The 16,818-nt window shown below is 34.9% G+C and overlaps 1 protein-coding gene across 4 annotated transcripts in view; it reads right to left on the reverse strand.

Annotated features, from left to right (window-relative positions):
- The window catches only part of EBAG9 (estrogen receptor binding site associated antigen 9), a 31,120-nt gene that overhangs the window by 10,959 nt on the left and 3,343 nt on the right, over positions 1 to 16,818 (reverse strand). For 2 of the 4 annotated variants that reach the window (XM_062188097.1, XM_062188095.1), the window contains exons 2-6: positions 13,634 to 13,731; positions 10,262 to 10,340; positions 8,498 to 8,656; positions 6,604 to 6,711; positions 3,520 to 3,611 (exon numbers count right to left, since the gene is read on the reverse strand). In XM_062188097.1, the coding sequence (XP_062044081.1) occupies positions 3,520 to 3,611; positions 6,604 to 6,711; positions 8,498 to 8,656; positions 10,262 to 10,340; positions 13,634 to 13,716 (521 nt within the window). In that variant the 5' untranslated portion in view covers positions 13,717 to 13,731. Of the gene's footprint in view, positions 1 to 3,519; positions 3,612 to 6,603; positions 6,712 to 8,497; positions 8,657 to 10,261; positions 10,341 to 13,633; positions 13,732 to 14,138; positions 14,161 to 15,506; positions 15,654 to 16,818 lie in introns of those variants that run through there. The other 2 variants (XM_062188096.1, XM_062188098.1) reach the window with 2 other exon arrangements.

Raw genomic sequence — 16,818 nt, forward strand, 5'->3', positions numbered from 1 at the left:
ACTCAAACTAACAATATCAGAGATGAAAAAGGAGATACAAGTGATACCACAGACAAACAAAGGATTGGAGCCGACCTTGTGGCATAGTGGGTTAAGTTATCACCAGCGACGCCAGCATCCCATATGGACACTGGTTTGAGTTCCAGCAGCTCAACTTCTAATCCAGCTCCCTGCTAATGTGTCTGGGAAGTAGTGGAGGAAGGCCCAAGCACTTGGGCCCCTGCACCCATGTGGGAGACCCAGAAGAAACTCCTGGCTTCTGGCTTCAGACTGGCCCAGCGCTGGCCACTGTAGCCATTTGGGGAGTGAACCTGCAGATGGAAGATTGAACTCTGTTTTTCCTCTCTCTGTAAATCCGCCTTTCAAATAAATAAATAAATCTTAAAAAAAAAAAAAAAGCAAGGGATTAGTAGGGACTACTACGAACAACTATATAGCAACAAATTGGAAATCTAAAAGAAATGGGTAAATTTCTGGCACATGTAACTTACCAAAATTCAACCACCAAGATAAAGAAAATATAACAGACCATTACAAGTGACAAAACTGAATCAATAGTAAATCTCCAAATGAAGAAAAATCTAGGACCAAACTTTAAAGAAAGAACTAACACTAATTTTTGTCAAATTACTCCAAAAAATGAAAAGGAAGGGAACATTTCCAAATTCATTTATGAGGCCAGTATTAACTTGATTCCAAAACAAGGTAATGACACAACAAAAGCACCAAGAACAAAACACCTGAGAAACACAGATGTAACAATTCTCAACAAAATACTAGCAAATAGACTCCAACAACATATCAAAAGGATCATTCATCCTGACCAAGTAGGATTTATCCCAGGGATGGAGAGGCAAATCAATAAATGTCAATAAAACACAAGAAGAGAATGAAGAATAAAAATCATATGATCATCTCAATAGATGCAGAACAAGTATTTGATAAAATTCAATACCTATTCATGATAAAAACTTGGAAAAAATTAGAAATAGAAAGAAAATATCTGAACATAATAAAGGCTATATATAATAAACGTGCAGTCAGTACAATATTGAATGGGGAAAGCTGAAAACATTTTTTCTAAGATCTCACCAGAGAAGGACATCTACTTTCACCACTTTTATTCAATACAGTACTCAAGTTTTAACCTAAGGAATTAGGCAACAGAAAAAAAACAAAAGTCATACAAATAGAAAAGGAAGAAATAGAAGTAGCTTTATTGCAGATGACAATATTCTATAATGAGAAACCAGGAGTCTACAAGAGAATTTTAGAACTGGTAAGTGAAGTCAGTAAAGTTGCAGGATAGAAACTCATCTTCAAAAACAAACAGCATTTTTTGCACTCACAACAAATCTGCTTAGAAAGAAATTTTAAGAGCAACATTCACAATAGCTACAACAAAAATAAAATACCTTGGAATGAATTTAACCAACAATGTAAAAGATCTTTACAATAAAAATTACAAATCACTTCTGAGAGAAACTGAATAGGGCATACAAAAAAAATGGAAACACATTTCATTTTTATGGATTGGAAAAATATTGCTAAAATGTCCTTATTACCCAAAGCAATTTACAGATTCAATGCAATCCCCTCAAAATACCAGAGACATTCTTTACAGAACTAGAAAAAACAATCCCAAGATTCATAAAGAAACACTAAAAACCCCAAATAGTCAAAGCAATCTTGAACAAAACAAAGTAAAGCCAAAGGCTCAAAATACCACATTTCAGGACATAAAATAGAGGCAATATAACCAAAGCAGAATGGTACTGGCATAAAAACAGATATACAGACAAGTAGAACAGAACAGAAACCACAGAAATTAATCCATACATCCACAGTCAACTTATCTTTGAGAAAGGAGCTTTAAAAGCACACAAACACTTCAATAAATGATGCTGGGAAAACTGGATAACCATACGCAAAGGGTTAAAACAGGTCTCCTCTACTCCCACACCCATACCCCTCACTCTCTACAAAAATCAACTCAAAATGGATCAAAGTAACTACGAAACCATTAGAAAACAGAGAAGCACTTCAAAACATTGACATAGGCCATTATCTTTTTGGGTAAAACCCCAAAAGCTCAAGTAACTAAAGAGTAGATAAATGAGATTATATCTCAAACTACGAAGCCTCTGCACAGCAAAGGAAACAATCCGCAGAATGAAGAGACAACCAACATAATGGAAGAAAAAATTTGCAAATTATACATCTGACAAAGGGTTAACATTCAGAATACATAAGGAACTAATGAACCTCAACAATAAACCCAATTAAAAAAAGGGCAAAGAATCTGAATAGACATTTCTCAGAAGACAAACGGTAAACAAATACATGAAAATACACTCAATAATAGTAGCCATCAGGGAAACACAGATCAAAGTCATAATGAGTTATCATCTCACTCCAGTTGGAATGACTATTATCAAAAGGACAGTAACAAATGCTGGGGAGGATATGCAGAAAAGTGAATACTTACGTACTGTTGAAGGGTATATAAATTAGTACAATGGAGAATATCACAAGGGTTCCTCTAAACTAAAAATAGATCTATATGATTCAGCTAAAACACTTCCAGGTATATATATCAAATACAATAAAATATCAGGATATGAATGAGATAGTTCCCACCCATGTTCACTGCAGCACTATTCAGAATAGCCAAGATATGGAGTTAACCTAGGTATGCACCAATGGATGAACGCATAAAGTAGATGTGATATGTACACAATGGAATGTTAGTCTGTCATAAAAAAAAAAAAAGAACGAACTCTGACATCTGCAATAAAATGAGTACAATTAGAGATCATTACATAAAGTGAAATAAGTCTGAATTAAAAAGAAACATATCACAGATTCTCTTTCATATATAAAAGTTAAAAATAATATATTTGATCTGATTTTAAAACAGTGATTAGTAAAGGGTGAGAAGAGTTAGAAGGAGGACTGGATAATGGGTATCAAAACCCAAGTGGGTGAACATTAAAGGGTTCTGCTGTTTTGCAGCATGGTCGGGTACTAAAGCCCACAATGCTGTATCATATTCTGTATAAAGAACTGGAAGAGAGGAGTTGGTAAACTCCAAATACAAAGAAAAGTTTCCTAATATGGTCAGTTTAGGCTATGTATGTGTCAAAACTGTACCCCTTAAAATATACCAGTATTAATATATCATTAATAATTATGTATTAATAAATATTAATTATATAATTAATCCAGAATTTAAAAATATATACTGGTGGACAAATCAAGATTGCAATATAATATATATATTTTAAAAAATCTCACTTGCCATTAATAAAATTATTATTCTTTTGTTTCTACAATGCTGTATGTTTTTGGTTTCTGTGAAATCACATAAAATAGCATATGCAGTCTGAAATACATTAAAAATCTAATATAATCTAAGATTCAAAAGAAAAAAATATATATACTATTTTGACCTTAAAAGCAACAGGAAACAAATCTGGTTATTCTACTCAGGTTGCAATGTAAACAGCATTCAAATACCTCAGAACTTCTTCTGCTTGCCATGCCGCATCTTCCTCTTCTTCCCATGCATTGGTATTTTCTTGCCAGGTATCTAAATCACCTAATTCAGACTACAATGAAACACAAAGCAAAACTAAGATAGTAAAGAGCTATCCTTTCTTCATTATTAAAAACATAACTCAGGGGGCTGGTGCTGTGGTGTAGTGGGTACACCTGCAGTGCTGGCATCTCACATGGGCACCGGTTCAAGTCTCGGCTGCTCCACTTCCGATCCAGCTCTCTGCTATGGCCTGGGAAAGCAGTAAAAGAAGGCCCAAGTGCTTGAGCCCCCGCACCTGCGTGGGAGACTTGGAAGAAGCTCCTGGCTCCTAGCTTTGGATCAGTGCAGCTCCAGCCATTGCGGCCAACTGGGGAGTGAACCAGCAGATGGAAGACCTCTCTTTCTGCCTCTCCTTCTCTCTGTGTGACTCTGACTTTCAAATAAAAAAACAAATCTTAAAAAAACAAACAAACAAAAAAAACAGAACTCAGAACCTGCTGTCCCATGATTTTAAAACTTTCTTACTATGTCCTACACAAGGCACAGACGATTTGCTCTGTTTTATCTAAAACTGAGAGGTTTCCTGTGATGCATGATTCTCAGCACTAAAACATCCTAGGCAAGTACAGATTCCTATTTTATGTTTTATGGGATACCATTTTATATTAAGGTTTTGCTTTAATTTGGAATGGACAGTACTAGGACATTTCTTGGGTTACTGTATCTTTTCGTTAAGAGGAAGGCAAGGGGAAGAGATAAGAGACTAATGATTCTAGAGTGAATTAGAAATGCTTGACTGGGGCCAGTGCTGTGGTGCAATGGATTAGCAACCCATAATGGTGCCGGTTTTAGTCCCAGCTGCTCCACTTACAATCCAGCTCCTGGCTAATTTGTCTGGGAAGGCAATGGAAGATGGCTCAAGTGCTTGGGCCCTTGTACCCACATGGGAAACCTGGAAGAAACTTCTGGCTCCTGGTTTTGGCCTGGCCGAACCTCAGCTGTTGCAGCCACCTGAGGAGTGAACCAGAGGACGGAAGATCTCTCTAATTCTGCATTTCAAATAAATAAATAAATAAATCTTTAAAAAAAAAATGCTTGATTGGACTAATCCAGCTACTCTCTGCTGACAAGAACAGGAAGAAGCTGAAGTCTCCAAACTAGCACTGACATGTTCAATTATGCATACATAAGAGGTTTTCCAGTGGCACTTGATCCTAGGCAAAAAACAAATGAAGCAAAAATTGCAATAGTACTCACACCTCACGTTTTCTCTCCCCTGTCCTACTTAGCTGGTATTATCAGGCTGGTCACTATCTTACACTACTCCCCAGGCCAAATCTCTAAAAGTTTATTTTTTTTTCCCCTAAGAACCAGTAAAAATGGTCATTCTGTGATGTTCAGTTAAGTGAGGATATGATTGTGTGTGTAAAAAAACTGGTAGCAATCTGGAATAGATTTATTTTACTGTTTGGAGTACTTATCCTTAAAAATGAAAAAGACTTTATTTTCTTCCTCTAACCATAAATGTAATACCATACTTTTTTTTAAAAAAAGTCTCTGAATATTTAATATAAATCCCTAGGACTAGAATAGCTAGGTCAAGAAATGGAACATTTTTAAAGTTACTGAAACAAAGTACAAATGACATTCCTGAAAACTTACAGCAACATATCCTCTCAACAGTATAGAATTCCTGTTACCCTGTGCCTTTGCCCATATTGATAATGGTAGCTTTTTTATCTTTGCTAATATAAGATTTAAAAATGGTATCTTGTTATTTTACTTTGGATTTCTTTAAGGACTGATAAAATGAAATCTTTCTTTGCTATTAGATGTAGTTCTTGTTTGTAAACATTCTTCCACTGAGGTTTTGACTGTTAGTTTTGACATTCAGATTTTTAAAAAGTATAATATGACCATTAAAAATGATGATACTTGATCTTTTGGTAGAGATAATCTCCTAAGTAAAAAAAAAAAAAAAAAAAAGTTGAAAAGAATGAGTTAGAAAGATTTGTGTACTAAAAAGTAAATATACCTGCCCATCAAAAGCACCACAAGCAAATTAAAGCCAAAAACTGAAAAAATACAAAAGATGATATTTACTAATATGGATCAAACACACTAAAAAATTTAAAACTGAGAAATATAAAATTAAAAATTAAGCAATATGAGGTGAGCATTTGTTACAGTCACCGCTTGGGATGCCTACATCCCATATGGAATGCCTGGTTTGGGTCCAGGCTCTTCCACTTCTGATCCAGCTTCCCGCTAATCTGCATCCTGGGAGACAGCAGGTAATGACTCAAATTCTCAGGTTCCTGCTACCCCTGTGGGAGATCCAGAAGGAATTCTGGACTCCTGGCTTTGGCCTGGCTTGCACCTGCTGTTGTGGGCATTTGGGGAGTGAATCTGCAGATGGAAGTTCTCTGTATGCCTGTACTCTGTCTCTCTGCTGTTCAAATAAAATGAAGAAAAAAAAAGTTAAACATTATGATGAAATTTTATCTAGAAAAATATCTACAGCATCATTATGTCCTCACAGCATCATATACAGGAGTGATCAAAGTTTGCAATTATAGTTACGTATGTCATCATCTATTTAATATTATCTCTCCCCTGCTATAGTGTTCTCTTTTTTCCGTTAAAAATTTTCATTTATTTCAAATTCATTTTAAACCAAATCACATTTTAAATGTAAATATACTCTACAACGGAAAAAAATCTTGTTTCCCTCCTACAGTATATTTATATAACTCACTAAAAAATAACGTACTAAGGTTAAATCTCTCATTTTGTGGTAGCCTCTTTTAAATATTTTAAATAACATTTTTTCTCTATCTTTCATGTGTGCAATGGTACCCTGATTTTAGTATCTCATGTAATATACAATCTTATAAAATGACAGGACTGGTAAAACTCCACCTTAACTTCTTTCAAACTGCTAAATATGTTTCAGAATCACAAAAATATGGATGCTTTGTTTAGTTTACACTGTTTTTTTTCTTTCTTATAGACAAGAGATGTAAAATCAAGCCTTTCCCAAGATCCCATTTCATACTTACAGATTGATGAATAAAAGGCATATCCTGTGTAGCTGCTAATCTACTAGAGAAACCTGTGCTACCGTCTGGGATGCCAAAATTCAATGGTTCTCTTTTCTTAATAACAATCTGAAAGATAAATTGAAATAGGAATTATAAGGAAATTATAAGGATATTTTTATCCATCATTAGATAATCAACCAATGTATTCTGTAAATACTTCAAATATGCTCTGCCTCTCTTATTTTTAAAATTTACAACATGAAAGCCAAAAAGAAAAACATCTATAAGGTAAAGAAACTTCCAGGAAATTGTCACAGAAACCAGTAAAATACTAAGAAAAACTGTATTTCACAATTTAAAAAAAAAATTTTCATTTTCTTTCTTTCTCTTCTTACTTTCCCCAGACCCTCAAAATATAAGATACTTATAGTTATTGTATTAAGTGACTGTATCATCATGTATCATATCCACCAAAAGTTTTACCAGTTTCCTCAGCATGTGGACTATCTATGAATATGAGTATATCAATTCTTTCAGGCTAATAGACTGAGGATACTTCACAGAGTTCATGGAAAAAGTTAATTTATTTTGTTGTAAATTTTTTTAAAAAAATTTATGCATAGTTTTAAAATAATACACATTTCCTTTAACTTTCTGAAGATCCCTTACATTATAATATACTTAATTGATATTTGTAGCTTTTATTAAAAGCCCTTCCATTCTAATCTAACAAAGCACTACTGTAACATACTAGGTTCCAAGCCAGAGAAGCAATACACTTCCACAATACGATCTATTCACCCACTAAGAAACTCACTTAAAGGGTCCTTGAAAAATATACAACTTAATGTTTTTTCAACTTTGAGACACTTGGACAACTCAACAAAACAATGTAAAAGTTTTCAACCTAGACAATGTAAAATAAAAATGTACAGCTGAAACTGAATGAAAGGTAGAAGAGTGTGAGGACCTATACTAGGAAGCGTAGACTAAATAATGTTCTCATTTTATAGAAGTATAAGAAATATTTTCCAAGATTGACTGAACAAGTAATGGAGCTTTAAGTGTGTTTTTCGCAAATAGGAGACTGACTAGTGAGGTACAGAGGAACAATACCAGTGTAATATTTGAGGGAGTAGGATAAGAGAGAGGGGTAGGATAAAATCTTCATTTACCATAGCATGAGGTCAATAGACAATGTCTGTGATTGGTAAATCAAGAAACAGTAATATGAACATATTGTATATAGATACAATGATAAGAGGCTACTGAAAAAGTTACTGTTTCTAGGAAGTAGAACTGGCAACAAAGAGTGACAGGGCAGAAGTCTGTCACTTTTCATAACAGTAATTCCATACTTTTTGATTCACACAAAAAAAGCCAGATGTTCTATTTTTATAAAAAGGAAAATTCTCAGCCATTGTGCTTTCTTCTGTATTTCTCTACATCTCTATATGATCTTGCATATCCACCCAAAGGGAATTAAATACAGTATGGATGACTAACACACTAACACAAATCTACAACCACTACTCAATTCTCACAGCCCTGCATCAATTTTATAATGTTAGAAACAATGGAAACTACTTGTCAGTTGGTAGACAGCATCAAGCTATGAACTTGTTAGGTCTGCTGTCTCATTTAGCTCCATTTCATTGCACCGACTAGTGTCTACAATCCAATACACAGAAATTCAATAAATATGTAGATATAATTTTAAGAGACTAAGAATTAAAAATAATTTGATTTATGGCTAGGTCACTTAATTATATAAAATTCTTATTTAATATGAGAGAAAACAGACTGATAACCAGAAATAGGCTTTCTATGAAATACTAATTATATTGTCTAATTTAAATTCTAAGAATCTGAAAAGTAGTTTAATTTTCCAAAGTACAAATCTTTAACATACTTTCTGAGTTTTCCTTATAGTTGGTGTCATGTCTTTAAAATAGTCAGGTTCCAGTTGTTCCAATGCATTTTGCTGTGTTGACACATTCCCATTCCCTCCTTCAATTTTTACACTTGTAGGTGCATCTTCATCCCAGGAAGTCCACTCTTCAACATCTGTCTAAATTTGATTGATGAACATTGTTACCCACAAAGGGGCAACATAATGATCATTTCATTAGTCAATTAGAAAAATGACATTTGTAAAACACTGGTTTTCAAACATTTTTGATCCACAAGAAAATATACATTTTATATCACATCAAAACTAGATCTGGGGCCAGTGCTATGGAGTAGCAGGCTAAGCTTCTGCCTGCTACTGGTCTGCTCCTCTTCTGATATAGCTCTCTTCTTATGGCCTAGGAAAGCAGTGGAAGACAGCCCAAGTGCTTGGGCCCTTGCACCTGCATGAGAGACCCGGAAGAAGCTCCTGGCTCCTGTCTGGCCGAGTCCTGGCCCAGCCCTTGCTGTTGCAGCCATGTGGAGAGTTAATCAGTAGATGGAAGATCTCTCTCTCTGTCTCTGCCTCTGTCTGTCTGTAACTCTGCTTTTCAAATAAAATAAAAAATAAATAAATCTTAAAAAAAAAAAAGGTGCCTGAGTTTAAGTCCCAGCTCTGTTCCTAACTCCAGCCTACCGCACATGTGGGAGGCAGCCAGTAATGGCTCAAGTATTTGGATCCCTGCCACTTACATGGGAGACCTGAACTGAGTTCTTGGTTCTGGGAATAGCTCAGTGCTGTTATGGGTATTTGGGGAATTAACTGGCAGATGATAGTAAAACTCTCTTTCTCTCCTTCTCTATCTCTTAAATAAAATAAACAACAAAAATACAAAGTAAAGCAAAAGCAAATGTTTTGAAAACTGAGATGACATTAGAACTACAGCCCACAGGAGAACTGGAATTTTCTACTTAAGCCTAACCAGACTGACTGCCCGATGGAAACAAAAAAGTATCAATTCACCACAGGATTCAAACAGGACAGAATCTCATAAATAATATTCAAAGTGTTCATGAAACAATCCATCATTATTCAGAATAGAAAGCATCAACAAACCTCAATTCACGTGAAAATTTAATCAACAGATGCCAAACCCCAAATAATTAAAATTAACTAAGACTTAAAATAGCTATTATAAAAATGCTCCAAAAATCAACAGCAAACATTTGAAATCAATGGTGAAAAAACAAAACAGAAACATCAGCAAAGAAACAGAAGATAAAATGAATGAAGAATCAAAGAGAAATTTTACAACTGAAAAGTTTCACAACAGCAACAAAATCCTAACCACCAAATTAATTTTATGATCTTCTAATGGGCTGCAATCCAGTTTGAAAAATGCTCTTCTAGGGGCCAGCACTGTTGCATAGCACGTAAAGCCGCCTTTTGTGATGCTGGCATCCCATAAGGGTACCAAAAATTTGAGTCCTGGATGTTTGACTTCTGATCCAGCTCCTTGCTAATGTCACTGGGAAAGCCATGGAGGATAGCCCAAGTGCTTGGGCCGCTGTATCCACATGGGAGACCTGGAAGAAGCTCCTGGCTTCTGGCCTCAGCCTGGCCAAGCTCCAGCTGGTGTGGCATGTGGAGAATAAACTAGAGGATGGAAGACCTCTCTCCATCGCTCCCTCTTTCTCTGTATTCTGTCTTTCAAATAAATAAATAAATCTTAAAAAGAAGAAAAATGCTCTTCTGGAACACAATCTTACAAAGAAAAAAAATTACCTGCTTAGGAACTGATGAATAGTCAACTGTAGTTGGTAAAGTTATTTGGTCTCCACTTAATTTCCTTCCTCTGCCAGATCTGGAACATAAATGAAATTTATTCCAAGAACTACTGAAACAAGTATGCGTTTAAGCATTACAGTCATTCAAGGCTTACAAAACAAGATCTAAATTTTATAATTACTGATTTTAATAACAGCTTCTCATTAAGAGTCGATGAAAAGAAAAGGCATGAATCAGATTATCTTGTGAATATTTAAAATATCCTAGGTAAACATAGTGGTTTTTGGTTTAAGACTCATGAAAGATACAAAGCAAAAACCAAAAACTGCAAGGTGGCTTCAAGCCATACTCCCTGGAGTGCTGTGGGTTTTGAAGGTGAAGCTCTGCACCATCTATACTGTTTTAACTAGGGTGGCTTGCCTAATGTGTTCTACATACTAGGATTCTTGATAAGATTAACCATTAAACTATTTTTTGAAAGGCTGGGAGGTAGTTTTTGGATTAGCAGTTAACGCATAGGTTAAGATGATCAAGTCTCATATTTGGAGTACCTATATTCTATGTCCTTCTCTAGCTCTTAACTCAATTCCTGCTAATGGAGACCCTGGGAGGCAGTGGTGATTGCTCAAATAATTAGATTCCTGCCACACACAAGGGGTGACCTGGATTGAGTTCCTGGACTCTGACCTCAGCCTTGGCCCAGTCTCAGTTCTTGTGGGTATTTACGGAGAATACAAGCAGATAGGAGCCAGCTCAAAAAAAAAAAAAAAAAAAAAAAATCACTGGATCGAACCGAACTGTAAACTGAGTTTTACGGATTAAGAGAAAAAAAAGCACATTAAAGTTGTTAAGAACATGGGTTTTGAAATTTGTTTAAACCATGATTTTCGATGTTATTTCTATTGAACCTAGATTATCCACTGAACCTAGAATTATCTAACTTCTCAGCATCAATATCCCCATCTGTAAAATGCAGGTATTCATAACTAATTTTGTACAGTTGTTGTAAGGATTTAGTTAAATGGTATACTTAAAGCATCCAGGCAGTGCCTGCTACATAGCAAGATATTTAAAAACTGGTATCTGTTACAAATGGCTCTTATAAAGGAACAGTAATTTGCTTCATGTCAAGTAATCATTATAGGGTTACTACTTAGCTAACTGGTAAAGTCAACATTTTTATTATAAGACAAAAAGTTGTATTTTATTTATTTAAAGGAAGAATAGAAAAATAACAGTCATAAACTTTACAATATAAGCCTGGTATTTTAGAACACATGCTCTAGGTTCTTGCTGATATCTAAGAGAAACTTCAATTGACAGAAGATCATTTTTCTTTAAAATAAATTCTACATATATTTACATTGACAACAGAAATTTATAATGACAATAGAAATTTTCTTAATATTTTAAAAATCAATTTCTTCTCAAAGCAATCTATACTGAACAGAAATTTTAGAAAATGCAAAAGCAAAAAGAAAACATATATAATTCATCACCACTGTTAACATAAAGTGTATTTTAACTTCTTGTTTTCTGGCAACTGTTACCTTACTGTTACCTGGTAAATTTCTGGCTATTTCTCTTCATTTTCTGATGATTTGAGCACTTAGAACACTGATTTTTTCTGCTTCCAAACTCTGTCCTCAAATATTTCAATAATCAACCACTTAAGTCTCCTATTTCACAATTCTCCTTCAGTGAGTACCTCTATTTCAACTGCCTGATCCCACTGCAATACCCTGGTGGTTCCTGCCATCTAGACTGAGTTCCTGCCTCAGTGCCAGCCTTGTGCCAGCTGTTGCACGCATTTAAGGAGTGGTTCAGCATTTGGGAACAAGTTCTAGATCTCTGTTTCTCAAAACAAATAAATGAATAGTCTGAAAGTCACTGGGTTGACCTAAACAGTAAATTGAGTTTTAAGCATCAGTGAAAAGTACTATATTAAATGGCGTTTACTGTACTTTAGTACTGAATCTGTAAACTGAAAATTTTATTCCAGACAACTCTACTCCTGTCAATAAATTCAATGGCTCTTAATTCACAGACTTTTAGCAGCTATTAAATGTTCATTTAGCCAAAGATTACATTGCCAGGCTTGATCATATGACTGGGCTCTCAACAAGTAGGCTGGGAACAAAATTGTTGAGTGCAACTGCGAAATCACATCTACTAAAGGAGAGCTGATTGTCATCCATTTTCTCTATTGCTCTACCATACTCTTGGTGGGTGAAAAATTTTTTCACCAGGACAAAAGAAATACCTACCTACCTACTGATTTAAGTAGTCAGGTCTGAACAATTTAATACATTTGTATGTCTCAACTGCTCGGCAGCTATTAGAAAAAAATGCATATAAACTTAAAGAAAAAATATTTTTATTTTGAATGAGATAAAATTCCATACCAATGCAATGTGTGTGCCTTTTGGACACGCATAGCTTCTCTAGTCTCAAACTCAGTTTGGAGACTCATCCTCATTTTCTACTCTAGATTAATTTTCGTACAGCGCTAGTTTTGAATTACAACCTAAAATCCTAGCTGGGCAATGATATGTAACCAAAAATATAAGCAAACAAAAACATTTCAAACATTAAGAACATCATCAGAAGGAAAGCTGCGGAACCTAATTGCTGCAAACACGGACTGTCTTGAGTTAGAAGACTGTGCAGTGTTCAACAGTTAACTAACACTTTCACTATGGTCTCACTGGAAAATTTAAAATATCCTAAGGAACCTTGGAACTTCACAGGAAGCCCTGTAATCTGACGAGATAGGAGTTGGACTCTACGGAGAATCTACTGAAGTAGAATAACTTACCTGCTCTACACTACTTGCATATCCTGGAGTGTTATTTAAGAAACAATAACAATAAAAATCTTTGAAAAATTTTTTAGGATTTCTCTATTTTAAAAAATTGGTATAAAGCAACTGTTAATATAAGTATTAAAAAGTTAACATTAATACTGTAGTACAGGCACAAACACCTATACCTGATTTCACCTAAATATGTTAAAACACTGCAATAGTGAAACAATTATATACATAAGAACTGTTATTGTTATAATCCTGATTATAACAATAAAATTCATTTAGTTTGCTTATTTCTGAAATTCTGTGGTATTGGTAGTTATTTTAGTGTAAAACTAAATTTAAATTTAAAACAAATTTAAAAGAACAAAAACAACTATATCTCTACTTTCTAGATTTAAAGTACAAAAATTTTTTTAAATATTAGGGACTTATGAATAAATATTCCAATCAAGACAGTTAGCTTAAATATAATCTGTCCTGCCTTTCTGAAGTTATAAGGGTTTCTAAAACCAGCAAGGAGATAAAAACAGGTCAGTTTGAACATAAAATTTATTTACCTGCATATTAATCTCTTTAGGAATGAGAATACTGTTGCTAGGCAGGTACAAACTTTAAATAACCGAAACTGAGTGATGGCCATGGTGGAAATTAAAACCTGTGGAAAGGACACACACAAACACACACACATGTAAATGCTTTAAACTGATTTCATAAGCCATACTCCTGTTTTGCAGTCAAGCTAAAAAGTCTTTATACATTGAGAAAAGTATGACATGTATATTTTTCTCTAGAAACCACAAAAACTGTAAATTTTAAACTCAAAGGGTAAATCATAGTAACAAATCAAGAAACCAGGTCTTAAAAAATTTTTTTAGCAATTATGAGCAAAGAGCATCCCATTTTTAATTGAGTGGTTCTGAAAATAATTTAACATGAATCATCTATTTAATACAAAAATAATTTACAATTAAAGCAATCTAAAAAGCATAAAATACTATACACTTTGCCTTTTCATACCTTTAAGTTTGAACCATATAAACATAGTGTATTCAAAATACTAACATTTTTAACTTTCAGATACTCTATTTTCCAGATGTAGACACTGAATTGAGAAGTCAAATCCTTGCCCAGCGTCACAGTAAGATGGAAGGAACCACAGAGTTCCCCTAGTTCAGTGCTTCAAAAATCTGGGGATCTGTTGAAGAAATACTGGTATCTGAACCTACCCCTAGTAAGCCAATCATTTCTGAGGCATGACAAGATCTAGTCATGGATAATAAGCCAACAATACAGAGAAAATCTACTCAATCAAAAAGGCAGCAGAAAACAAGAAAAAGAGCAACAAATAACAGATGGGAAGATAAAAAACAAACTGTAAGACAACAGACTCAAACCTAACTATCAATAATCACATTAAATGCAAATTGTATAACATCCCACTCCAAAGGCAAAGACTGTTAGATTAGCTATAAAAAGGGAAACTCCACTACAAGAAATGCCATTTATTATTTTTATTTTTAGGCCTTCTTTGGGTTCTGTACTTTAAGCCAGTAGGCTTAAAACTACTTCATTTATTTTACATTTAATTTAATTTAATTTAATTTTAAAGGCAGAGTACTAGAGAGGAGAGAGAAAGAGATCTTCAATCAACTTGTTCACCCTACAGATGTCTTCAATGGCTGGGGCTAAGCCAGGCTAAAGCCAGGAGCCTGGACCTCCCTCCAGGTCTCCCATATGGGTGGCAAGGGACCAAGCATTTGGAAAATCTTCCATTGGTTTCCCACTTGCAATAGCAGGGAGCTGGACTAAAAGCAGAGCAGCTGAAACTTGAACTGGCACTTCAATACAGACTGCTTAACTGCTTGTACAAAAACACTAGGCCCAAGAATTGCGTTTTAGCAGGTATAAATGTGGTTCTTTCACAATGATACACCGGCCAATTAATCAAAAGTGCCTAACAGTCCAAAATATGTCTTTAATAATAAAATTTTGCCATCACAAATGATTTAGGTAACATTTTTAGTCTGCAGATATTAAAAACATATTAAAGAAATATTATAAACTTTATGCCCATATCTGACAACTGACATAAAGTGGAAAAATTCCCTGAAAGACACAAATTACCTAAGCACATCAAAAAGAAACATAGAACCAGAAAATCTTTTCATCTTTACAGAAACCGAATTTGTAGTTAGATCTTCCAGGTCCAGATAGTTTCATTGGTACACTCTATCAATCACATAGGAGGGAGTAATATCAATTCTACAAATAGCCAAAAAACTGAAGAGGAAATATTTTGCAACTCATTATTGAAGTCAGCATTACACTGACACTAATCCAGACAGACATGATTTTGAAAACTAGAAGCCAATATATTATGACTATAGATATAAAACTCCTTAACAAAGTATCAGTGGGCCCTGCACCTACATGGGAGACCAGGAGAAGCACCTGGCTCCTGCCTTCAGATCAGCACGGTGCGCCAGCCACAGTGCGCCGGCCGCAGCGGTCATTGGAGGGTGAACCAACAGCAAAAGGAAGACCTTTCTCTCTGTCTCTTTCTCACTGTCCACTCTGCCTGTCAAAAAAAAAAAAAAAAAAAAGGTACCAGATTAAATTTAACAAAGATATGAAAGGATAGTACATCATGACCAAATCAGGCTTAGCCAAGGGTAGTAAAATTGGTTTTAACACTCAAAAACCAAATGTTATTCATCATATTAATATACTAAAAAAGAAAAACCTTTTAATCATCTCAATAGAGATACAAAATTCAACATTCATTTATGATAAAAACTTTGAGCAAACTAAAAAAACCATGGAGCTTTCTCAGAAAGGTTCAATTGCTTAATTATGAGTAGGATGATCTGAACAACTAAGATGGTGAAGAGCTTACTGAAAGCTGCTTTGTCAAGAATAAAACCTTCAACCAATAGAGGCAAACTTCCTCAAATGAAATTTTAGCACAAATTTTCAGAAAAAAAGAAAAAAGAAAAAAGAAAAAAAACAGAGAGAGTTGGGGCCAGCACTGTGGCACAGTGGATTAAAGCCCTGGCCTGAAGCACCGGCATCCCATATGGGATCTGGTTCTAGTCCCTGATGCTCCTCTTCTGATCCAGCTCTCTGCTATGGCCTGGGAAAACAGTGGAGGATGGCCCAAGTCCTTGGGCCCCTGTGCCCACGTGGGAGATCCAGGAGAAGCTCCTGTTTCCTGGCTTTGGATTGGCGCAACTCCAGCTGTTGCGGTCATCTGGGGAGTGAACCAGCGGATGGAAGACCTCTCTCTCTCTCTGCCTCTCCTCTCTCTGTAACTCTTTCAAATAAATAAAATAAATCCTTAAAAAAAAAAAAAAAAGAGGGAGCGGAAAAAACACTGCTGGAAAAGAAATTCTATCATTTGACACTTGGGAAAAACAGAACAGACCAGGGAGAGACTCAGTGTATTAGGATGTTTTGAAGAAAGATGACATTTAATATTTAGGGCCTGGGGAAAGGAATATTGGTCTCAGTGATATACATTAATGGCAAGTTAAGAATAAATTTCACAGAGTTCAGTAACCACAGCCATTACCTTCCCACAAATATGAGGGTACTTGAAAAAGTTTGTGTAAAAATGGAATTAAAAGGTAAATTTACTTTAGTGGAAAAAAACTGAAATCCATGCTGATTTTTTCTTAACATGTCTCCATGAATTTTTTTAAGTATACTTATTATTATCATTATTCAGTATTTGTTAATTTGA

The sequence above is a fragment of the Lepus europaeus genome, chromosome 4, assembly GCF_033115175.1.
Source record: "Lepus europaeus isolate LE1 chromosome 4, mLepTim1.pri, whole genome shotgun sequence".
In the NCBI taxonomy this organism is placed as follows: Eukaryota; Metazoa; Chordata; class Mammalia; order Lagomorpha; family Leporidae; genus Lepus; species Lepus europaeus.